The sequence below is a fragment of the Streptopelia decaocto genome (assembly GCF_964273445.1).
Source record: "Streptopelia decaocto genome assembly, chromosome: 24".
Lineage (NCBI taxonomy): Eukaryota > Metazoa > Chordata > Aves > Columbiformes > Columbidae > Streptopelia > Streptopelia decaocto.
In genome coordinates, this window is record NC_138679.1 from 1,001,387 (window position 1) to 1,026,824 (window position 25,438).

Here is a 25,438-nt window from a genome sequence, read left to right on the forward strand (position 1 = left end):
TCTAAGCAGGTTCAGGGCCGGATTCTGCGGGAGTTTGGGACGCTGGGAAGGGCTCGGTTGTGGGGGGACACAGGCAGGACCCTCCTTTGCCCCCCAGCAGGTCAAGGCCAACACGAGCAACCCCAGATTCTGCAGCACAAACACCCACGGCCACGTTTTCCTCCGTTCACAACGGGGTTTTGCCCTGTTCCCGACCCCTCCTGAGCTCGCAGCTCCTCGTCCTCCCTGTCCCTGCGCTGTCACCCTCTGGGTGCCGTGTCCCCAAGGGCAGACCCACGCGGGGAAAGGGACAAACGGCCGATTCGGGATGGTCGTGCTCGGCCGTGCAGCAGCTGCTCTGCAAGAGGGACCAGCACCATCAGACCATGTCAAGGACAAATTATTCTAATGAGCTTCCTCCTCTAAACGAGTAAAGGGTGCGCAGGAAAATCCCGAGGGGCTTTCGCTGCGTTTTGAGCATCCCGGGCCAGCCAGGACCCCGCGGGGTCACCTCTGCCCTCCTGCATCCGCGGGACCCCAATTTAAGGGCATCTTGTACTTGATCCGGCGCAAAGTGACGCTTTTCCTCGGGATGACCCGAATTACCAGAGCCCGGGGACCCTCCTGAGCCCGCACAGGAGGGACAGACGGACACGGCCTGAAATAGCTCCTTGTCCCCGGGGAGGGGGGCGGCCCGGCTGGGTGAGGATGAGGAGGCAGCGGCAGAGCCGGGCTGGCGCTGGCACCGCCGACCCAGCCAGTAAATTTCCACTGGGGCAGCTCCCAGTTAACGAGCTCAGTGCGTGACCCCGGAGCTGCCAGCGGTTGGGAACAATTTCCCCAGGAAAGCTGGGACAGGAGGGGACGGGGACCCTTCCCGCGCCAGCGTCCCCGCGCGCGTCCCCAGCCCTTCAGCAGCCAAACCCCCCGGGGGCGCAGCTGACACAGGGAGGAATTAAAGATGGCAAAGGGGGGGCTGGGGGTGCAGCTTGGCTCCGAGGTGGCGTTTGGAAGCAAAAACCTGAGGATTTGGGGATTTGCGAGCACCAACCCAGCTCTGGCTCCGTGACCGCGTGAGCGAACCCTCGGCCGTGGGAGCATCGCGCTGTTGTGTCAACTCCAAGGTCCACGCTGGCGAGACAGGAGCGAGCAGAACCCTCCTTGTTCCCCCCACCTTAAAAATATATATAATAAGGCATTTGTAAGACATTCTTTGATTGCTGGGTTATCTTCCTTTTCTGTGTATTTTGCAGTTTTGGAGGTAGAATCCACCGCAGGCTGGAGACGGACTCGGGTGGATCAAGCGTTACTGCCAGCACCCGGGGAGCTGTCCCTGTCACCTGCAGCCGGAGGGGGGACCCCAAAGCAGCGCGGGAGGAGAACAGAAGATGTTTAGTGTCTGTTACGTGTTTCTCCCCTGGTTTATCTGGCCCCGGGGATGCTGCAGGAGCCCCAGGACCAGAGCGAAGGGACAGGAACGCCGCTCCAGCTGCCGTTTGCGTCCCCGCTGGGTGACTCAGCGCCGGGGTGGGAGAGCAGGAGCAGCAGCGCCGGCCCCTCCGTGACTCACCCCCCGCGCTCAGGCGTCAAACCCAGCTCAGCTCAGCCCCTTCCGACCCGCCGGGAGCTCCAGCCCCACGTGTTGTCACCAAACGCCACCGCAACCTGGGTCGTCACGCTCCCGGGACCCTCCCGAGCGCCCCCAACGACGGGTGCTTCAAAAGCAGCTTTTCTCCCCAAAAAACTGGCATTGGAGGCTGGAACCCCCAGCTGATCCCAGCGGAAAAATCCTCCCCAAAGGGAATCACCAAGCAGTTTGGGTTGGGACCTTCGCAGCCCATCGGGTCCAACGCCCGGCCGTGTGTGGGGACATGGGCGACACACAATCCCCTGTACCCAGTGTCTCAAGGTGGAAGGGCCCATGGGGATCACTGAGCCCGACTCTGCAGCGCGTGCTCGGGCTGCTGCGATGGGCGTTCGCTCGGTCTCTGCTCTCCCATCGCTTTTCACACCTTTTCCTTCTCCAAAGAGCAAAAAAGCGACAGAAACGCACAACCCGCACCCAGCACCTCGTCCTGCGGTTCCGTCCCCACTCGAACCCCCTCGAGCGACTCAACTCCTGCTCCGCTCCCCGCGCTGGAAAGAACCGCACGACCTGCTGCTTCGCTCCTTTTCCAATACAGTGAATTTATTATATGTTGCAAAATCAGCATTCAGCTTTTTTTTTTTAGTGTACAAAAAAAGACACTAGCTCTTAAGAAAAAAGATTAGGAAAGCTGAAGACTATGCTGCCTTTAAATTGTAACATTTTGGCAAAATGAAAAGCTCTTTTTGTAAACTCCAACTCCATGGCTCAATATAGTTTTATCCACAGTACAATATTACAAAGTAAAACACAGTATCAATAAGTTAAGATCATACTTAATCACCTAGAACTGGTTTCTATTAACCCAAAAAGCACAAAATTTGCCTAGCTTCATAATCTCTAAAGGAAAACAACAAAAAAAGGCAGATTCAACTACAGTTCTTTAACACAGTCCAAAAGAAAAGTGAAGCGGAAGGTTGTTGAATGCTAATTGGGTCTCACAGTTTGGATATTCATTAAATATTTTCAGGTTTTTTTTTTATATTCAAATTTTTAGAAGTTCCAGAATATACATGTAAATGTACACAATACATCTTTGTATACAACTCTGTTTGCAAAAATATCTTATAGCAGATGTATAAAGATCGAGATCCGTCTCTATCCCCTCCCTCCCCAAAGCAACAACAACAACAAAAATACCCCGATTCCAAGTCGGAAGGATCAGGAGAAGCGTTTCCGTGGAAGAATCGGCTCGTTCGGCTCCGCGGCCGCTGCCTCCGGCTCCTCGGGCGCCAAATCCGCCTTTTGCCCCAATCAACGCGTGGGCCCCGTTGGCGCCGCCGCCCGCGGGTCCCGCGGTGACGGATCCGCCGTGGGATGGAGCGCTCGGGGCTGGGACGGCGCTCGGGAACCTGCTGCCCCCACCGGGAACCGGGACAAGCGCCTCCGGACACCCCGGCGGCTCCGGTTCCCGATCCCCGACCCCCGGTGCGCGTCCCCCACCTCTCGGCAAGAGGAGACGGGCCCAGCGATGCGACACGAAGCTCAAGCGAAGCAGCGGCCCTGGCCAGACGGCGCGGCAGAACCAGGCTGGCCAGAATGGAATTATTATTATTATTATTATTATTATTATTTTAAATACAGCAGATGGACCCATTTTTTTTGTGTTGGGCGGAAAAAAATACAATCCTCCTTGTGTAAGAACTCCTTCCCTCTGAACTGTGCCATTCTCTCCTTGGGGGGCTCTTCGGGGGAGGAGACGCCGCGGAAAGGAATAAGGGATCCGCTACTTGGGATAACGGAAGCGAGAAGTCAAATCACAGGCTGGCAGGGTTGAAAGGGGAGAGAAAACCAGCGGAGTTAAAGGGCACCGTTGTGCTTTCTGGCGTGATTCGCACCCCTGGCCACGCTCTGAACGTGTTCCCTTCGAGTCCAAATTAAAGACAGAAAAAGAATCGAGAAGAAAGGCTGGAGAGGCTGGCGAGATAAAGCACAAGGGGGAAAGAGCCGCATGGGAAAGCGGCACCTCGCTCCTCTCACGCTCGGGCGCCTGTTCGAGAACCATTTGCTGCTGCTGCTGCTTTGGAAATACACAAAAAAAACCCCAAAATAAAACACAAAGCCAGAAGAAAAGCATCACATCCCCCTCCCCTCCGCTCCTCTGGGTCAGTACAGTGGCCTTTCCGGGTGCCTGTCCCCCCAGCAGCACTGCGGTCCCGAGACAGCACAGGGTCTGCAACACTCGGCCTGAAGGAAAAGGGAAAGGGAGGCACAGCTTTAGAAAAAGATGCTCTTTTCCCCCCCCCCTTTTTAAATACAAAAATAGACCATAGTCTCATTTCATTAGTGATTAATAAAATTGGCTGCCCTGGTGTTTATATATATATAAAATTATAAAAGTCACAAGACAGGCAGGTCTCGATGGGAAGGACCGAGAGGCCGCGTGCGGGAGAGGCCACTGCCAAACCTCGACTCAAACCGAACCGAAAGGGGGGTTTGTATCTTTCTCTGCTTTTCCTCTAATGTATTTCTCCATGGAGGCTCCATGTCAGCGACTCCCCCTCCTGCACCACCACTGCGGGACAGCAAAGGGGACGCGGGGCGGCCGAGCGGCGGAGCGGGCGCGGGACGGGGCGGCGGAGGCGCCGGAGCAGGTAACCGAGCAGCATTCCAGTTCCTCACCATTTGAAGGACAATTTGTAAGCCGGGCCAGGGGCAATTACACTTCACGCCAAACTTTAATCCATGAAAAAACTACCGATTCTTAACCTTTGGGAGCTTCGTTTCGCGTTAGGTGAGTTTTCCCTTAAGTGTCAAACGCTGGCTTCAAATAAGCAAGATTTTTTTTGTGTGTTTTAGTCTTTTTTTGTTTGTTTGGTTGCTTTTTTTTTTGTCTTTTTTCTCTTATTCGTTACATTCCGCCATTCAGAGAGGCTCTAACTTGAGAGGGCCGCGCCAGGCGCCGCGCTCGCCGCCCGGCTCACACGACACAGTCGGCATCGTAAATAATCCCCAAGTTCTTCCACCGCGAGGAATTAACGTTCGTCTCTGAAGGGGATTGGGTTGTATAAAAGGGAACGTAACGTCCAGGTGATTTTTGTCTAATTGTTTTTCCTCCCTACCCAGTCCGCTCGGCGCCAGCTAGAACTGCTGCTGGTCGTACTCTGCTATCAGTTTTTTGATGTGAGCCAGTTTGTTGTGGAGGTATTCGCAGCGGTTCTTCTCCTGGCTGTAATTGGGGTTCGTCTGCAAAGAGAAGAAACGGAAAGGCGGTGACGGGAGGTGGTTGAGGACGGGGCGACACCGGCGCTGAACCCGGCCCAGGCTGCCGGAGCGCAAATACACGGCCAAGGAGTTAAAAATGGACCCACTCCGGTCAAACAAGAGAATAAAAGGACTTTTTGTCAATATGAGATTGGTCCCAGGGAAACTAGTGCACCTGGAGTAAAGCTCAGCCTAACTAGGCACAGCTGGGTCAGCCTTGGCCTCCAATGAGCATCACCAAACTGCGCAGGTTTGGGAGCTTTGAAACAGAAGATGAACTCGTACCACACAGGGGATGTTCAAAAAGCTGCTGCACCTCTCGGGGGCAGCAGAGCTCGGGGCCAGATCGCAGGTTTAAACGATAAACCCCAACTGTAGCCCGTTGTGTGGGTGCCGCAGCATTTCCACCTCATCCAGCAGAGACATAAACCCCCCAGCCAGCAGCTGCTCCTTTATGTGGACACACGGACATGTCAAACATCCTGCGCGCCCCACACAGCCCCGCGGGGCACCATGTGCTCCAAACTGCACCCAAATCACCCCAAATACACCCGCAGACCCCACAGCCTGGAGCGTGCTGGAATCACTCAGCCTGCGCAGCTAAAACACCAACTTCTCTGTCACTTGAGGGGATAAAGGTGCCAATTCAAGCCATTTAAGCTCCCCAGGATCCAAGGGGCAGTTTCAGCCCCGCTCTGATCCACGCAGGGATCGTTTTTTGGCCGAGCTCGAACTGAACAAAGATCTGCTGGAAAGCTTCAGAGCCTGGGTTTGTCACTTGGCACGTCCCCATCCCTTTCAGTCACTAGGGGAACCCACCCAAAAGGCTTTTTTTGTGGCCAGCCATTGTTACTTACCTTTTTAATTTTCCGATATTCCTGTAAAATTTGATCATGGATGGTCTAAAAAGGAAAAGATAGCTTATTATTTTCAAAAGAAGCAAGAGTCCCGCGCCCTACCACAGCAGGCAAGTGTTCACCCACGGCTCAGCACACACATCTCCTTCCAACACTGACCAAAATCTGCTCTCTCCATGACATCTGACGGCTCCAACCCCCACCAGTTCCACAGCTTTACCGGTGACACCAGGAGCACCGGGATCAGGCCCAATTCCCCGGCAGGCTCATCGATGTTCCCTCCACAACTCAGACTGATTTCCCCCCCGTGATATAAAATAATTCAGCGAGGAATAGCTGGATTTCTCAGAGAGAGGGGAAGGATGTTTGAGGAAGGAAACAGTGCTTAGTACAATAGGTGCTCTGTAAAAATCTCTTTATTACGCTCAGTGAGACTTTCTCAAGATAATGAATAGTTAAAGCTCTTCTAAAATCAGTCCGACAAGTCGAATAATGCTACATTATTAAGATCAAAGATTCCAGAGGAACAGATGACCCCGTACTAACTCCCCTTCCAGCCCCGATACACAACCATATGTGCAAATATGAGTTTTCTGGCTGGGATACACTAATAGCTTCCAGCAGCTTTTGGCTCAAGACGCCAATTGTCTCACTGAGGCCTTTCCTTGTCAACAAGTCCCATGATGTGCGCTGCGGCTCGAAAATGAAACAACACGGAGCTGTTTTAAGAACAGCCGACGAGGCCGGCAGCTCCGCGGCCGTTCCCGCGGCTCCAGCGCCGGGCAGCGCGTCTCAGACACCGACCCCGGCCCAAACGGCCCCGCACGCCGGGCCGTGAGAACAACGAGCCGCAGCGCGGCGACTTGCAACAAAAATACGAGATCTGTGTCTGTTTCTACCTTATATTCTTCAGAGCCCTGCAAAAGCTGCTTCAGCTTGGCGTCTAACTGCGTAAACCGTCGGGTTATCCTCTCTATCCGGGCGTGCAAGTCTCTGTACTCGTTGTATTCGGCGTTGAAGTCGTTTTTGTAACTCTGACGCTGCTCCGAAGAGGAAATGGCTGCATATTTTCTGGAGGGAGAACAATTCAGTTAATGGGTTTAGTGAGGCTTCTCCCCAGAGAGCGCGAACGCCGCAGTGCCAAACCCGGGACTGCTGAGCCTACCAGGTGACTGCATTTGAGAATAAACCCAGGCTCTGGTGGTTTGAGCTCTAGTAACACGGAGTTAACAGGATTGTTGCCTTGACCTCTGTGTAAAACAGGACAGGGTTTGCTCCCAAAATTTCCTATCTGCAGCAGATAGGGCGGAACACGCAGGTCCCGGGAGCAGCGCGGGGTGCAGGGGACGCTCAGATAGCGCGGCTGCGGGTTCTGACTCCCGCTGGCCTGCGGAACACCGAGTTCCGCGCCCGTGCCAGGCCCTGGAGCAGCAGGAATACGCCGCTCGCAGCGGTCGAGAGCCCTTAAAGGCACACGAGAAGCGTTCGGCTATCGCTGCACAACCATGTGGCAAACGCACAAGAAACCACGCTGAACGGGCTCCGACTGTATCTCCACGGGACACCCGGCACCGTGAACACCGTGAACTGAACGCAAAGGGCTCACGTTTAACAGATGCGCCTTCGAGGCCGCTCGGACGTGACTCGGCTCAACACGGAGCCGCTAAACCCGGCGCTCTGCAGGACTGACAGCAAAACTCATCTCTTTGGGGGCGATGACGCTGCTTTGCCAGCTCACCCTGGCTGCGGCAGCGCCAGCTCAGTGTGCCAACACACAGAAGCTAATTTAGGTATCAAATTAATGGAAAAACTTTCCCCCTGTTAACCAAAATGTGCTCCGGCCTTCAAGAACCGAGTCTCTGCTCGGGTTCAGTATAAATAAGCACCTACAGAGGATACACAGCTGTGAGATAAAGAAGTGTCCTCCCTGGTATGAAATGTGTGCCTACGATCCAAATGGCAATGACAGTTCTTAGAGCTGACCATCAAAACAGTCCGACTGTACCAAAAACGGGGACGACAGACCTTGCAGGAGTTCATAAATCTTACAGGAGTTCATAAACCTTGCAGGATTCCTCTGGAGATGGACCAAGGAGCTGCAGGAACCCTCTACAGGAGGGATCAGCGTCCATTGTAAGGAAATAAAAAGAGAATCCCTCTCCATCCGCATTCCTCTGCGCGGCGCTGGGAACGCCAAGGGGAAGCGGTTTGTGTGGTTCGCGCAGCCCGGCAAACCGCAGTTTTGTAACCACGCGAACCCTGCGTATCCTGCAGGCACCTCCCGCGGAGCACAGAGCGGAGGCTCCTTCCTCCTCCTCATCCTCCTCGTCCCTCGCCCGCAGCCGCCGCGGACCCGCCGGCACCGACCCCGGCCGGGACGTCACCCGGCGACGCTGCTTGGCCACCGCGAGCTTTGCTTTACCGCAGCTCCGGCTTTATGCAGATTCTTGGCTTTCTGCGCAGGGTTTCTGTGATTCCACAGACGAGTCTATTGCCTAATTAACCTCAAGGGGATCTGATTAAAAAGTCAAGAGGTGAAATGACTCCCATCCTAACCCACGGGTTATAACCTCCCCACCGAGAGCGTTTTGCTGGTTTATGCAGACGATCTTGGCTCTGAGCAGAGGAATCAGCCAACCCCTCACAATCCTTTCTTGCCCTGTCTTCCTCCACATTAAAGCAGATAACTTCTCCAGGTTTCCAACAGTAACACGGAGATGTTTAACCCTTTCAGCCCCCCCAAGATACGCCGTGTTTCTTGAAGTGCTTTAAGAACTGGTTTATAGGAAGATAACCTTGAACCCCAGAAGGAAGAACAGACCTTAGTTCAGTCTCAGGAACTATCTACAAAGTTGGATTTACTCTTCTTTTCTAAAACCCACCTTACAAGTTTACATCGAGTAACAAAGTCCAACAAAAATCCCCAGTACATAGTGAATTTTAGCTTGCAACCCAATCCCAAAGTGATGAAGGAACCGATAAATATACTTACAATAAATAATCTGGCATTTCTGAAGTTGATGTTGGTACACTAGAATTATTGCATGTTCCGTTTAAACCTGAAAAAATAAAGACCGGTTTACAGACATCCTGCAGCTTTAAGGCTCTATGCAATTAAACTTCAACCTCATGAACTTATCTGCAATATACAGTTTATTGAATTCTGAAGGGTTTGGCTTTGAACTGACAGAGACAGCCACAATAAGGTGGTTGAAACTTCAAGGCTTCTCTAATATTTGTCTGTCAGCAAAACGCATGAAAAATCAACATGAACCAACGCACGGAGCAGCAAAAAAATCTCAATTTCTGCGGTTTATAACACCGCCCGCAGGGAGGGTAACACCGGATCAGCACCGCTGAACTGCACACCAAACCGAGTGCCAACGAGCAGAACAGAGCTGAGCAGAGCGTGCAGGTTCCTATCCCCGATTCTACACCAGAGACCTTCCTGTCAACGCTCCGGGCTCCGCAGGGCACAGGAGAGGCTGGTGAGGAGCTCAGCTGTCTCCCCCCGCTCCGGGAGGCTGGAGGAACGCGAACCGAGCGCAACTGAGAACGCCGAGGAGTCTGAAGCGAAGGGACCAAAGACCTTGGGAGGAATGAGATTGTGAACGTGAGCCTGAAACAGCCCAAAACAAACCTAAACCGGCCTCGCGCTGTTAGCTGGGATGGAGAAAGCGGCTGGGTGCGTGTTTGGAAAGGGATATTTCTTATAAACTGTGTATTAAAGCTCTAATCAGAACGTCAAGTGCATCCATGAGAAGGCAGCAAAATAAGAGGAGAGCGAAGGCGGCTGCAAAGGACTTAATGGATCTGCTTCGCGGAACCAGGGGAGGAAGATCGGGGAAGGAAAAAGGAGGAAAAAAGCATTAACGGTTTCTTTTGCCTGTGAGTGCCACCTACTGACCGCTGACGATCCCCAAATCCCTCCTGAACTAACTTGGAGGGGAAAACTGCTTCGTTGGGACAAAGGAGCAGGATTAGGCTCACGTTACCCACCCAAAGGGAAGGAAAAGACCCGGACGGAGCCACCGACCGCATCCTGGTGTCATTATTCCCCAGTCTGCTCGCGTTCGTTACCTCGAACACACCAGCGGGGCAGCAGGAACAGAACCCGGCTCCTACTAATTAACTCAAAGCCAGGCATCCAAGCTGCTTTTAAAGCGAAGCAGGAAAGGCGGTAAAGGGTCAGCGGCTTCACAATGAAAGAGTTCGGGGCGTTTTGGTTTAAGAAACCCTGGCAAGATGCACCTCTAGACAAAGAACATGTGTATCTACCCGCTGCCGTTCACGGCAAACTACACGGGGAAGAAAAACGACATTTGCAGAAGTGAGGATTGACACGAAGGATGGAAGTAGAAGAGCTGGAGACGTGGTTCTGCAGAGCCACACAGGGACCAGCACGGATTGGCAGGAACATCACGGCCAAGCGACCAAATGCGTTTTGTAGGCGCTACGAGAAGCGCAGGGAAGGTGAGAACTCACATCGCATTGACCCCAATGCCCAGTGAAGCTCTCCCTTTCCAGGAATTCTGCTCATCAGTTTCCATTTCAAGCTGCTCTCCTTTTTGAGCCAAAACTGGATGATTTTCATGAAGAGGAGCTCAGAAAATAGCAACAGGGCAAAGGAAAACAAGACGGATGCAGAAAGAACTTTAACAACACAACTGCAACATTCCCGGAGGCTGCGACGAACCCGCAGAAAACATGAAGCCACGAGGTAAGGGAATGGATTATCCAATGTATGTTCTCTGCTCTAAGAGTAGGTAGAACTGACTTAGAAATATATTGGTTTAATGGAAAATATTTTAATTGCATCTCAACAGGTAATGGTTGTCGGTCCTTAAAGAAATTGGGAGGAACAGTGGGACACAAGAAGGAAGGTCTTTCAGCCTGAAGGAAGAAGAGCTCAGCCTCCAAGAGCCGCTTTGTGCTGCTCTAATGATGTTTATCACAGGACTTATCGTTTCTTTTGTATCTGATATCAAAAAGCTTTTGTGAGTAACTTTTCATTACTGAGTTCAAAATCAATACAACAGTCACCACACCACCAAACACCAGCACAAGAGCTGCCAGTAATCAAGCAGCGCCGCTTTCCCCAACGCATCTTGATGTCTGCCTTTCATCCCCATGTATTAATCCGGCTTTTAATTTAACGAGGAGAAACACGACACGGTCTGCGGCAGCTCCCGACTGCGCAAAAGGTTAAACAGGAAAAACCTGATCTCCTCCTCCGAGAGGAAGCGCGGTTGTGGATTTGGAGGTAGGGACAGTGATATTATTCCGTGAACCACACGGTCTCCGCAAGTGGACACGCAACCTCTTCCCCCAAATGGATTTAGAACAGAAACCTTAGAGCCGATAACATTATCTCCGTACAGGAGGACGTGTGGGGCCGTACGTACCTGTGACCTGCTCCTGGGGAACACTAACTAAGTCAGCATTTTTTATTACTTCACAGTCCTGCTTCTCCTCTTTGCACTTCTCTTCACTCTTCTTCTCCTTCCTCTCCTTCTCCTTGTCTTTGTGCTTTTTGGACTTCTTCTTGGTTTTGACGTAGGAGCCGCAGTTGTGCTTGCTGGTCTGCGGACAGTCTGTGGGCGCGGGGGGGCCCAGCCGCTCGGCCGGCTCCGCGCTCTCAGAGTCTCTGCCGTTGTGCGTCGGGTCGTTGCTGACGTCGCACAGCGGGTCGTGCGGCCGCGGCAGCTCCAGCGCCGGCAGGTTGGAGCTGGAACTCACCGACTCCGGCGCCGGCAGCGCGGGGGCAGGCGCGTCCTTCCCGTTGGAGGAGCTCAACTTCCCGTTGAACGTGGGTTGAGTTCTGTGAGCCAAGTGAGAAATCCTGGGCTTTTTGTTGGCCAGGGGATCGATGAACTCCACAGGTTGGGATCGTTTCTAGAGGAGGAAAGAGGAAAAAAAAACAGTTTAGTAATCTTGAGGGCAGAGTTTTGGAGGCTGTTACCACTAGGTGGGGGTGCGATACCAAAGAACGAGGGAATATCCCCAGGAAAGGAGCTTTGCTGCCCAGCAGAGCTGCCGGCGAGGTCCCAGCTCCGAGGACACCACCACCAGGTCCTACAGACGCTGCTCCATCCCAAATCGCTTCCCGACAATCCCAAGAGCCGCTCGGAGCCCGTGGTTTGTGGGAGAGGTTGGAGAAACCCACCATCCCACCAGCAAGTCTGCATCTCCTGTGCTGTCACCCCCAGCCCACACAACCTGCTCCCACTGCACCTTATCCCAAATCCGGCCCTTTTGGAGTGAAACCTTCACCCTTCCCCGCTCGCAGACACTTGTCAGGGAACAGAAACAACCACCAAACATCTGTTCTCTCTTCTGGTCATGGCGTGAGGTTCAGAGCCCCTCAGAGTCCCTGAAAAGGAGAGATGCGGATCCCCCCCTGCTCCGACAGCCCAGCACAAGTTCTCCATTCTATTCCCCACTCATTTTTACCAGCTCTGCGGTCGGCAGCTTCACCCCTGCAGCGCCAGCCCTTCCCCTTCTCCAGAAACAGGCGTTTCCCAGAAGAGGCCAGAAAGCGTTAACTGTTAAGGTTCTCAGAATTCAAGGTAAAAAGAGGACATTCGCAGCCGTTTTAGAAGCCACGTCACACAGGCCAACACGACCTCAATGCCCCTTCTTTAAATAAGTGTCGGGATTCCCAGATGTCCCCACCAACCCTCACGGGCAGGGCCTGGAGATGCAAAGAAGAGCTCAAGGTAGAGCCAGGCTTAGGCTCGGCCCAGCCTGAGCCGGCCCAGATTCTCCTGGCACCCGCAGAAACTCTGAGCAAAGATTATTTAGCGCCCAGAGGAAACCCAGTGACATCTCCGGTTGTTTCCTTTGGATATTTTCTCCTTTTCTTCATGTCGGTGGCAGGACCGCGATGCACGTGCCAATGGGAATTTTGGGCAGCTGGAAGCACGGCTGCTTTGCTAGAGACCCACCAGTTTGTCCCTTTTCCCCCAAAGTGATACATTTTTTGCTAACCCCAGGGGTCTCAGAGCCAGGAAAGCTTTCGCCTGTCAGGTTGTTAGGAAGAGGAGCAGCTCGCAGAGCTCAAGGGGCAAGGCCAGCACGTCGAACCGGCTTTACAACATCCCGGCTGCCTCAGCACGACGCGGCCGTGTCCATCTCCCGAAGGAGGAGCCGCATCGGCTTCGGCTCCGGGTCTGAACCAGCGCTGCCACCTTCTCCTCACCCTTCAAACCAAACGCCGGCTCCACCACCGTCCCCGCTCTGACCGTGTGGGACCTGCGCTGCCACCTTCTCCTCACCTTTCACACCGAACACCGGCTCCACCACCGTCCCCTCTCTGACCGTGTGGGACCTGAGCTGCCACGCTGCCTCAGGATTCCCACACCAACCTTATTCTTTTCTTTGCCTTCATTCCACAACCAAACTTCCCCAAAATATTTGGCGTCCCAGCCTACCGAACCCCAACTGTCAGCAGGCAGCCCCTTCTCCAAATAGAAACTACAGCTATAGAGTATCAGAAAAATGATGGTTTACAAGAAAAAGCTGCCTGTGGTTTGCTGTCTGTCACAACCCACGTTAGACATTTATATTCCACGTCTGGTTGCCCCCGTTGCTGTTCTAGATCCAAATGAATCAACAACTCAGATTTTCGAGGGGATCATCTCAAGAGACCAGAAACATCCCCTACAGACCTTTGTGACTTTCAAAATACGTACAGCCAGAAGCAAAATGACTTTTCAACCTACTTCCAGAATCAGGTTAAGACAGAACACAAGACCAGCCTCTTAACAGCACCGTGTCTTTCCAAGCGAACCCCAACGCAGGGGATCACTCGTTATCCAGCGGGATCACGCTCACGGCAGAGCAGGAGAGGATTTGGAAGGAGTTACCTGGCAAACGAGTTGCACGGTTCTTGTTCTCAATAGCGAATCGCCTCCCTCTCCCCACCAGAAAGCACATAATTTCTTTACCTGCTAATATTCTTTGCCACTAATCCCCAGTGCGTCTGTCCAGACAAGCAGGCATTACACATTCCATTGGCAGGAGGAGAATAAATACTCAACTTGTCTGGGCTGACCCACGGCGGAGAAACGAAGCCGCGTTTCACAACGCGAGCAAGAAACGTGTGTGCTCAGAGATGCCGAGAGGCGTGGGACACACTCGGCCGAGCGCACCCGCAAAACGGCTCCTGCGCGCTTTACTGGCACGGAAAACCAGCCAAAACGTGCTTTTCACGGCTCCGTGTGCTGGCATCTCGACAAATCAAAGAGCAGCCCAACCTGCCCCTGATCTGTCACAGCAATTAGGTTGCAAAAGGTCAAGGTTTTTAATAACTCGGCCGTGTTTGGGAGCTGCTTATTACTGCTTCGTTCCAGTCAATTATTAGTAATGAGTAAAACACAAGCTCGTTCTCCCAGGAACTCCAAGAGGGATTGGAGGCACTGCGGGAAAAAATACAGCCCTTAAGACTGAACCTGAGCCACGCTGTCAGAGATCCTCCCATCGCCCTCGCTGAACCACGTCCAGAGGAGAAACAGATGCTGAGGAAACCCGGAATTAGACTCTAACTTAATAAAATGGGAAAAAATAGTAAAGCAAACAACCTATTGACCTAAGAGGCTCCAGCAGCAGGCGATTACAGCGTGCGGACAGGCTGAGCGGCTCAGCCCCACTCCGCGCCGAGCAGATGGAGCTGATTTGGGGTTCTGAGCCCCCGGGGGCTCGGGGCGGGGGGACCCACCTGGGGCGGAGAGCTGGAGTTCACGCTGTCCTTGGGGGGGCTCAGGGAAGGCGCCTCTCCCTGGAAACCGCTGCTGTTCTGGGGCTGGCAGAGCTTCCTGGAAAACAGAACGGGGACGTTCAGACCCGCTGCTCCGCAAGCCCACGGGTGCTGCTTCAAACCCCCCGCAGAGCAAGGAGCCTTGGCTGGGCTCAGGTTCGCACTGCTGGGAGGTGCTGCCAAAGCGGGTCCTCCCGGCACTTCTTACAGCTTCGCTCTCAGGCAAAATCTACAAAAAACAATCTCCTACAGGAGAATATCAATGGTAATTTCTTCTCTTTCTTGCCTCCCCGTGGTTTCTGTATTTCTCCGTGAGCGGAGGTGACGCTCGCACCGATGCTGCTCGCGGTGGGCTGAGCGACCAGACAGGACACGGCTTATCTTCTGGCAGTTTTACCTCTTTTCTCTTGACCTCAAATAAATCACAACCATCCATACCCAGACTAGTAAAAACTGGCACTGAACTTTAAAGTGTATGGGATGTATATACACATATTCTAGCTACTGCTTGAAACACAGCTTAATAAGCAAGACAGCACTTAAACTAATTTCTGCTGAGTTTGTCTCAACCCCGTTAAAACTGACTTAACGAGAAAATTCCGAAAGCGAGCGCACTGAAAAGGGGCCCAACTCAAGTTCGGATGGTGAGGAATAAGTTCTCCCACTCATCAGCACCATTAAACACCATTAAACAGCAAGGCCCTTCGGGTCCAGGAAAATGAGGATGAGAACAGGAACTGGCACTATTATTGGTCCACTAGGATTTACATTTAGGTCCTCATAATAATACTTTTACGTTGCATCATGCAAAACAGCGCTACCCCGGTGTGTATTTGTGGTATTCGACAAACAATAGGAAGCTCCTGCAGCATAAAAAAGGTGCAAAGAGAGTCATTCTGATCAGGTAAGTGCGTTAATCACGTTCACGCTGGGTATTTCCACTCCCCAGATCTTGGAGTGAAGTCTCCAAGGCACCGGCTTTGTGCTACTGGTATTAATCACCCTGGAAAAACGAGCGGTGCACCGAGCTGCAGCCGTCAAACCGAACACAATGCAACTTCAGGGCTAGAGGTTTTAATAGAGCAGCTCGGCAGCCGCTGTCACCAGCTGCGCAGCCTCAGTAACAGCGTCCGAATTCTTCTACAACAGGCTGTAATCAGCTTTAAAGCGCACACGGAGTTTTCAAACACAGGGAAGATTATTTCAGCGACCGAGCCCACACTTCACGAGATTCCTCTTTCAACCTGAGCTCGAGTTTTCGGCCGCCCTGCAGCTGCATTTACACGCCTGCAGCACCATTTACACGCCTGCAGCACCATTTACACGGCCGCAGTTCTGGCTTCGGTCGCTGCTCTGTTTAGTTTGATTTAGCGCAATCCCACCAGCCGAGGATCAGCTCGAGGAAAGTACTTGGAGACTGAAAACAGGAAGGGCAAGAGCGATGTTCAATAAACACCCCGGTGAAAGCAGCTTTTTGGACGTTGTTTGACTGGACCGAGCAACCTCGTCGCATCTCACGCGTTAATTACGGATTTCAAAGAAGCCATCGAAAGCCAACAGCTTCCAATTCTTGTGAGAGCGGAAAAAACATTCCGCTACAACGGTGAAAGGGTCGAAAACAACCAGCACCAGGAAAACAAGTCGGTCCAACACGGCCACTGTCACATATCGTTTTAATAGCAGCAGTTGCGCCAATTATTGCAGCTGATGAACCGCCGAGTGGCGACCGGCCCCAAACCCGGGAGGTCTGGGCCCTTTGGGTGCATGTTTTTCCCCTGTCCTCGGCCCTGCGTGTTTTCCCGTTCTGCAGCCGCGTTACCTGCGCCGGCCGAGCGGGGCTTTGTTTGTGCAGTTGGACACATCCTTGCCAAGGTCTATTTTTAGGCCTCCGCATAACTGAACGCCACAATTCTAGAAAACGCAGTAAACATCGCTTGCTACGGGGGGAAATTCACTTCTTTTTATTTTTGAAAGCCATAAAGTTTGCACGGCATTTGTATTTTTCCATTTAATTATAATTCGCCATCAGGGCCGTTTAAATAAGCTGGATTGTTTTGCTTGAGCACGCCAAAGCACTCAAAGTGCAGGTTTCTGTTGGTTTAACAAAGTCTCATCTTCAAGCCAATTGTGCTTTCAGATCATGGAAACTGCTCAAACAGAGCGTGCTCTGCTTCATCTTCACTAAAAGTGTGAGAAAATAAACCTCAAAAGCAAGTAAAAATCTCTACGTGCATTACAAAAACCTGTACCAGGTCGGTACAAATACACTGAAAAAATAGTGGGGGAAAGAAAAATACGTGGAGTGGAATTGTGCTTTAGAAATGTGGGGGATACCCACACCCACGCCAGCCAAGAGCTTCCAAGCCTGGAGGCTTCACCTATAGAAAAATACGGGGAGAGGAACCCATGGGACAAACCCAGCACCTCAACTGAAGGTTCTTTTCAGGATCAGGTGTCCCTTGGGATCACAATGTATGTGCAGCAGGACCTGGATATTCAAGTTTAGGCAACTACAGCTGCCCGGACGATAAGCAGATCTGTTTTATTTAACTCACCGCAGCCCTGCTGCCTTTGGCTACCCTGATTTATAGCACCTGGCCTAGCGTTCTCGAGCTCCAGACGATTATTACACAGAAGATGGAATAATTACCGAACGAGTATCCTCTTCAGCAACTGCTGATCTCCTTCCGAGTAGCCGGGCCAGTCCTTCTGCACCTCTTTGTACACACAGTCCTTCAGCGTGAAGGTGCTGTCCTTGGCACTCAGGTTTGCCACCTGCAACAAGAGTAACATGCAAAAAACCCACCCCACGTTAGGGTTTAATTTTCTCACTTGATTTAAGATACAGGCAAAAATCTCAGACTTAGTGGCAGCGTCGCAGAACAAGGAGAGACTTCATACTTGCTGCCTATTCAGATGGTTTAGTCTGTGCCTTTCCTTTTGCCCGGTCATTGCAATGGTTTGAGGAGTTTCCAAAGCATATCCTGGGAAACAAGTCATATCTAAACAGATTATTCAGCTTGGATAGTCTGGAACAGTTCAACATCAGTTTATGGAAAAACCTGGAATAAACCCTAAAGGGAACAGTTCACTTATCGCACCTGTCCCATAGCTAAACCGGGGCGGCAGCTCAACTGCAAATTTCGCTTCTTGCTGCTGGTTACAGCAGCTGAAAAATACACCAGTAACACGGCCCAAAAAGCCTCAGTTAAGTTTGTCCAGATGCTGGTGGTGAACCCTCTTTAGGTGATGAAATTCAGAAAGGAAACAAACCCTTACATTTGTTTTTATGGAAGGGATACGGAGGGGCCACGTGCTGGCAAAGGCTCCCGAATTCACCGGTGTGGTGACCGTGTTACAGCTGGAGCTGGAAGATGCTTGGAGTCGGTGGAGCCATCGTGCAGCGGCTCAAGGACCAGCGCTCCCTGCATCGCCCGCTCTGCTCGGGAGCGCTGGGCTCATGAACCTCTACCACTCCTGCAGCTGTAAGATGCCCCAGAAAAGCAAGTGAAGGAGCGCAAGGCCTTGGATTAACTAAAGATGCCGCTAATTCCTCTGCTTTTGCTTTAGGGAGACTACAGCCTAATATTAAAAGTCTGCGAATGTAAAAAGCTGCAGAGCTAATACAGCAAAGCTCTCCCGATAAGCGAAAAATAGAAAGCAGAGTTATCAGTTTACATGACAAACACTTTGTTTTTCCTTTCGGTTCTGTCAGCTTTCCAAAAGCCGGAGCCAAAACACAAGACGACTTTGAGCCATGTTTTACATTGAGATATCCCAGTAAACAGCCCAAGAGACAAAAGCAAACCCGGGTTATCTCTGAGAACCCCTCTGCGGGGCTCCTGTTGGCGCTGCCCTGCGCACGGTGCTCAGCACGGTGCTCAGCAGGCCCGGAGCAGGACAGCAATCGCGGTTCTCTGTGCCTTGTTTTGCTGGTGTGGGGCTCCGCAGGCTCCACCCCGCGCCTCCCAAAAATAGAAACCTTGCAAAATGAGGCAAAAAGGCCACCGGGAACACGGAGTCCTGGGAGAGAGGCAAGAGCACAATGAAACCCACACCTCGACGTATTTAGTTTTAACGCAGGCTGTAATTTTCAGCTTATCCGAGCCCGCTTGTGGATGGGAGCCCTGAAAGGAGATTAATTACGGGCAATACATTTGCAGCCAAATCAGCATTTAGCCCCATGGGGCTGATGCCGCGGACGGTACCGGACGCAGCGCTCGCCTGCGGGGGTTTGTGCGAGCACCAGTGAAAGGTGGTGATCACAAACAGCATCTCTAGCATGAAATCTGTTTCTAGCATTCCAAAGAATTCCAGCGCTGCTGGGAAATTAAGGGCTACAGGATTAATATCGAGGAGCAACAAGGAGCAAGTTGTGCCAGCAATAAGGCTGTTTTCAATACGACCTGCCCCGTGCCCTTGGACTAACTCACTCCTCACTGTCTGATTCTTCTCAGCTATGGAAAGGAGTCAAAATAAAGTAAAATAAAATAAAAACACAGCAAAGGGCAGCTGCGGCATTTAAATAAACGGCCGTTTTGCACTGTGAGAGCAATAAGGGTATTTACTGCGACTCCTGAAATGGCACCTTCGACATGACTCAAAGTGTCGAGAATTGATTCAACTCTTGACATACAAATAAGATGCTTTGCAAGAAGCTGCATGATCCTCACACCGAAGCAGTTGCATTTCTGGGCAGGAAAGGCACAGCTCTGGTGACACGGAGCAGATGTGAAGCTCAGTGAGGAGGGACATGCTCTTACCTCCGCAGAGGAAACACGGATGGATACAGAACGTGTTCCTCTGCATCCACGTTAATAAAAATATACAGATGTATAGGTTATAACAAATCAAACAGATGCTCTGTTAGATAATTCTCCCCACAACCAGGAGTGTTCCTCTAAGGATTGAGCTGGTGAGACCAAATCACGCAGCTTAGCAGCAAACACCCCAATGGGCGTATAAACGAGAGGCTTCTGTCTCTAGAGAAACAGCAAATTCTGTTGGACAGGCCTCTAAAGAAACTTTCAGCTGCAGCTGCGGGGTACACAGGTTACATTCAGACTAATACCATTGTTATCGTTCTGAGAAGACATTTCCCTTTACCTAAACCGGTGCCTTCGTCAGAGTACAAACCTGTTGCAGAAGGTTGTCCAGCAAATCCTTGTCCTGCTGAGAAAGTCCATCCTTCTGCAATCTGAGAATAAGTTCAGGTTTCTTATAAGGCTTTAGTGCCAGCAAGTGCACAACCCTATCTTTGAAGGGTCTCTGAGAAATGGCACTATTGCCCCTCTTTATTGCACTGGCAAGGTTGACCGGCGTTGGGCGCTTCCTGGAGGGAACAGCATCGGAAGCTCCTGGTGCAGGTTTACGCACCTGAACCTTTTTGCCTAAAATGAGACGAGAACAGTGAAGTGCGGCGGTCGCCGTGCGGAGCCCGGGGGCCGGCAGCGCGTCCGGAGCCCGTGACAAGGGAGGACAAACACAACCAGCGCGCCCCGTCCGGCCCCGCGCGCCACCACAACCAGCATCCCGCGAGTTCTATGGTCTGTGACACGCTTGGAACAAGTAAACAGCAACACCAAGCTCTGGAAACCTGAGTATTGTAGGCCACAAGCTTCCATAAAGCTCTCTTTGTTTGCCAGCTTCTCATTTATCCCAAGTGCACGTATCCCCATGGTTAATCTAACCATTTTTCCCCTCCCTGTGAGAGGAAAATCCTGCATTATTCTGTAGAAGAGTCGAAATATGGAGTGGAAAGAGCAGAACTGGTCAAGGAGCGGCTCCCTGCTGCTGATCTCAGCAAAAAACGCTCCTCCAGCAGATGTTTCTGCTTTTAGAACAATGGGAACTTTATGGGGCTGCGTCCACCTCCCTCCCCCCGCCAAGCGCGGCCACACCAACGGGGCCTAACGTGGTACATCGGCCTATTCATTAGTGTCCGCTCGGATAAAACAATCCCTTCCACACCGCAGAAATCACCTAAACCACATTTACAGACACGTGAGAACGTGGAGCTGTCTCGGAAGTTCACCTCAAGCCTCCCCAGCTCCATCCAGCCGCGGTTCTTGGGTTCTGACAGCACTACACCACAATCCAGCTCCCCGTCCCTATTGCAAACCAGCTTTAACTAGAACCCTCACGGCCCAGGCCCCGCATCGCCCGCTCCAGCGCCAAACAAAGGATTCTGCTCTTCTGAACACAAAATCCAGGCCACAAAAGGCAGGTTCCTGCTCCCAAAGGCGAAAGCAGCAAATCCATAGCTTCCAAGGTCTAAAAGCAGGGAGGTGCGATCAATAATCGCTGTGGCTCAAGAAAGTGACCTTCGCTGGGACAAACAGCACCCAGCGTTTCCTGCAGGAGCCGCGGGGCTGGTTCAGCGCGGCCGTTCTGCACTGCTAGGAAGGGACGTTTGCAACTGAGTCATCTGAAGACACTGGCGATCTCGGCATGTTTATTGTACTGAGATGCCGATTGCGTAACCGAGGCCCCATTTCCTGGCTTTTTATTACACACCGTGCTGATGCAAACAGGCGCGACCCACCATTGCAGGGCCGAGGCGAGAGGGGGAAAACCAGCAATCCACACGTTCAAACATCCCAAGATTCAGAGGTCAAGTGGGCTTCATTTCCAGAAATGGGGTAAGAGAAGGTTCGCCAGCTTTCTAGAGCTCCCTTAACTCTTGCCAGGTCAGGGACAGCAAAACCCCCCTGGGACGCTCCCACTTGGGGCTGGAGCCAAAATGCACCGTGACAGGAGGAGGAAAAAACCCCAAAGTTGAGCCAGAACACAAAGTGTTTTGAAATATTTATAGATGTGCATATACATAAACGTATACGCACACACATTTAGTGCGTATAGCAGCACACACATCGCCCTGCAGACACACCGACACCTGTGTGCATCGGGGACTCCGCTCTGCTGCTTTTTACTCGCTCGTCCCTCCACCTCCGAGCGGTTCACGTTTTAACAGCAGTATTTTTAAAACCAAAACTTTTGCTGTATCTTTCCGGGAAGCAATTTGCTCTGGGAATCTTCTCCCTCGCAACCTCATCCACTTACTGTAATGTTCTCGAATGTAAGCTGAACAAAATAATCTTCTAGTCTACAGGAAATCAATGCATTTCCTTCCTGATGACTATCTGACTTCTCAGCTTTGAGCGCTTTGCTGATAGAACAATGAGTCAGGGTCAGTTCTGCATTTTGCAGCTCACCATTCTCAGCCCAGACATCCTGAGGAGAGACCGGCTGCAGAAAAACCAGCTGGCTCAAGACACACAGAATTACCCCAAAACTTTCTGTTTCATATTCGTGCCCGGCCTGAGGCTGAGCAGGGAGCTGAGCCCTAAGCCGGGTCTCCGCAGGCTCCCTCTGCAGCCTGCTCATTTTTGCCGCAGTTTTATTTCCTCCCCTAAGGTCTCTTATCACTGTTTAAGGTTGTGGTGCTGCTTGAGGCTCTGGGTTTATTATCACAAGTGCCCTCCCACCCGCATCTGAGACATCGCACGTTCTGGCGCACGCCAGATGTGCGACCCAGCGGTGGCGACGCTGGAGCCGACACTTGTGATGGCTCAGCAGGGCGCTCCCAGCATCCCAAATACAAACTAACGCCAGGGGACGGCGCGACTGCACACAGGCAATGCCCAGAAACCACGCGAAACACCCACCGGCCGCGTTGGGGGGTGACGGTGGAAGCCACGAAGAAGTCACAACACAGGGAGAGCAGCAGCCTAACACATCAGACACCCAGACGGAACGACAAGGTTCTTATTACAGATTCTTGTGTCAGCGTTTGAGCTCAGACGCTATTGGGGACGCCCCAAACCAAGGGGCTGCTTACCCACGTATCTGCCGCCGGGTTTGATGACGATGGCGCTGCGGCTGCGCGTCTCCTCCTCGGCCTGGGCCATGCTCTGCCTCGCCTTCTGGTACGAATCATCGGTAGCGCACACGGTGATTTTGTCCTGTATGCTTCCGAGGCAATCCAAATGGATATTGCCATTGCTGCAAGAGAAACGCAATGGGAAAAAGATCCTCCTGACACCGCAGACGGGCACGTCTGTACCGCTGAACAACGGAGGCCGCCTATTGAATAACTGGGGGGACGGAAGCTGAGAGGTGAACTGATTCTGCTGTGAGCGCCTCCTCACCCAGATACACGCACACAAACGCATTAGAAAGACGCTAAAAAGCAAGAACGCATATTGCATTTTGTTCAGGTTGGTCAGGGTGAAGATTCTACAGAAGATATATTAAAGATAAAAAAATAAGCGGCTGGATTTCCTGCTGTAGCGCTCACCTGGACACATACTGCTGGATGCAGTCGAAGCTGCCCTGGGGGCTGTCCTTGCCGATGTTGGAGAGATAAAACGTGAAGGTCCGCACCTCGGCCGGCCGGTCGGGCCTGGGGATGGCGATGTGCTGCGGAGGAGACAGACACCGGTCACTCGAGTAGCCTGGATAACACACAGTTCAACGTTGCTCCGTCGCCGTGTTTTGAGCCATTTACCCCACCCAAGTCACGCACACGGGTGACTGCGGAGAGCGAGGAGCCAAATTAGCCAAACTAACTTACCAAAGGGTAAAGTAATATAGGTAAGGAGGTGAAGAGCAGCTAAAAAGACAGTATGTGTGTGACAGACCAGCCGGGCTCGCTGCCTCGCAAAGCGGAGCCCGCAGTCACCTTCCCCCAGGAATCTGACCCACTTCTATTGATTCAGGCTCAGAACAGACGTGCTACCGCTGTTTATGTTCAATGTAAAGCACTCGAGGCTCGTTTCTTTAGAATTAGTGATCCAGCACTAAACACGGGACACGCCAGGTCACTAGGTAGCATGCTTATTCTTTTTTAAGATATTATAATTCCATAAAGAGATTTCATGGCTCACAGTTGAGTGTGACGCCGCCGCTACATTAAATATTTAATCAAGCATTAAGCGTGCTCCGCAGCCAGCGATCTGCGTTGTTTCTCTCCCCTCCAGCCATTCATTTTTCAACAGGGAAACTGTTTCCCCTCCGCGCTCAAGACCCAACATCAATCTCAGCGTCTGAGCTCTACTATCGCATCAATATTTGATAATTAAGACGGTTTCCAGAAAACCAGGCAGAAGGAACATCGCCTTCGACCTGTTTTAGGCTACGCTCTACCGCGTGGATTTATATTCACCCAGATTGCCACGTTTATGCGGGAAATACCCATGGGCAGCAAAGCAGCTGGCGTGTTGCACACCTGCCCGCGCTCCCGAAGAGCAGCGGGCACAGAAGGTGCTTTCCCCCCCATCTCGGACGCAGAGCGGCCCGGACACCCCGCACAGCTGCGCCGCCGGGTTAAACCACAGCGACGTTCTCAGAAGCGCCGAGAAACGCGACCTGTGCTGGTGCAGCTTCTTCAATTTACCCTCCATACAAACCAGTTGTCCTCTGGCCAAACCTCCCCTTCTTTTGGAACGGGAAACCCAAAACCACCGCGGGCGAGACGGGAGGACGAGGGACCCCCGTGCAGCCCTGGCATTCGGACCTGAAGATATCCGGAGCGGATCTGGGGGTGATCTGGGTGCCGCTGAGCCCCGTTATCACCCCGGCCAAACCTGCACCGTGGCCCCAAGCCCTTAATCAGCCCCAGCACCCTCTGCCCACACCCATGCAGAGCGAAGCAGCTTCTCCTGCTCCCCGAGCGGCCACGAACACGCACGAGGGTCTGCGGGGAGCAGATTGTGGGTATTCGCAGTTGGCACCGCTCACCCTGCGGTTAACGCGCCGGGTTAACGCAGCGGGTCTGTCCAGCTGCGAGTCGTGCTGCGCACCGCGGGCTTGTAAAATACACCCTGGAGGATGTCACCAAATCACAGATTCACATACGGAAACAACTTGTTTCGAGCTCCTCATTTACCATCGTAAAACAGCTGCTCCCGCAGCCCCCACTTCGGTGCTTTTTGGAGACTCTCTGCGGCTTCTTCAAAGGACGTAAAAGGAGCGAGAGAATCACTTGAGCATTAAAAGCTGCTCGTTCCAGTACTGAAAAGTGTAGCACACGCAAACTGCCCGTTATCTAGGAATTATTTTTAGCTGAAACAGAAGGTTTCTCAAGCCACCAAATCAGCATGGTAACTGCTCCCAGGGAGCCCTAATTTTGGTGCCGAGTAACACACCAGTAACCATAGACACTTAAAAATAGCTCTGGACAGATGTGACTTCTGTTTTTGCTTCTTTCAAGTAACATTCATCTGCGGACGAGTCATTCCGAACGGCAATTTCACCTTCTCTATTAATGCCCACACAAGTTCATCCCAAGAAAAAGGGGAAAACGTCACATTTTCCAGTAACGTCAAGTTAAGACGTCTTGTTCCTGAGAGTTATGTTTAACAAAGCTGCGGGAACACGTGCACTGGGCAGCTGAAGATCTTTTCCCCCAGCTCAGTTCTTTCTTTACCCCCCTGGTCTCAGGTCCCCCCAGTGAACACCTGCAAATCTGACCCAAACTCAGCTCCAACTCTGCAGAATTGTACAGAACCAGAAGCACCTTCAGCCCTTCTCGCAGAGTTACGCACGTCACCAGCCACCACCATTGTAACGCTTCAGTGCTCAAGCTCTTACACCCATTTACATGCTACTTAAAACAGGCAAAACGCTCAAGACTGCACAGCAACTTACACGAGTATCCGTGAAAATCCAATTTGCGAGGATAAAACTAATAAACAGGTGCTAATAAACATCCAGATAGTCCCACTGCAGCAGCACAAAGCACGTTAATACTCTCTTAATTTTGACCTAGTTACTGCTACCGAAATTCTGATTATTACGCAAATTATTGCGCTGAAAAAGGAATAAACAAAAGCAGCATCACAGAATCCCAGAATGTGAGGGGTTGAAGGGCCCTGGAAAGCTCATCCAGTGCAATCCCCCCATGGAGCAGGAACACCCAGCTGAGGTTACACAGGAAGGTGTCCAGGCGGGTTGGAATGTCTGCACAGAAGGAGACTCCACAACCCCCTGGGC

The 25,438-nt window shown here is 52.0% G+C and overlaps 1 protein-coding gene across 2 annotated transcripts in view; it reads right to left on the reverse strand.

Annotated features, from left to right (window-relative positions):
- Positions 1–2,152: 2,152 nt before the first annotated feature.
- The window catches only part of ELL (elongation factor for RNA polymerase II), a 47,670-nt gene continuing 24,384 nt past the window's right edge, over positions 2,153–25,438 (reverse strand). Inside the window, exons 3-12 of one of the 2 annotated variants that reach the window (XM_082071774.1) lie at positions 22,743–22,864; positions 22,284–22,447; positions 19,580–19,833; positions 17,094–17,218; positions 14,405–14,501; positions 11,091–11,580; positions 8,678–8,744; positions 6,585–6,756; positions 5,686–5,730; positions 2,153–4,810 (exon numbers count right to left, since the gene is read on the reverse strand). In XM_082071774.1, the coding sequence (XP_081927900.1) occupies positions 4,706–4,810; positions 5,686–5,730; positions 6,585–6,756; positions 8,678–8,744; positions 11,091–11,580; positions 14,405–14,501; positions 17,094–17,218; positions 19,580–19,833; positions 22,284–22,447; positions 22,743–22,864 (1,641 nt within the window). In that variant the 3' untranslated portion in view covers positions 2,153–4,705. Of the gene's footprint in view, positions 4,811–5,685; positions 5,731–5,755; positions 6,376–6,548; positions 6,757–8,677; positions 8,745–11,090; positions 11,581–14,404; positions 14,502–17,093; positions 17,219–19,579; positions 19,834–22,283; positions 22,448–22,742; positions 22,865–25,438 lie in introns of those variants that run through there. The other variant, XM_082071773.1, reaches the window with a different exon arrangement.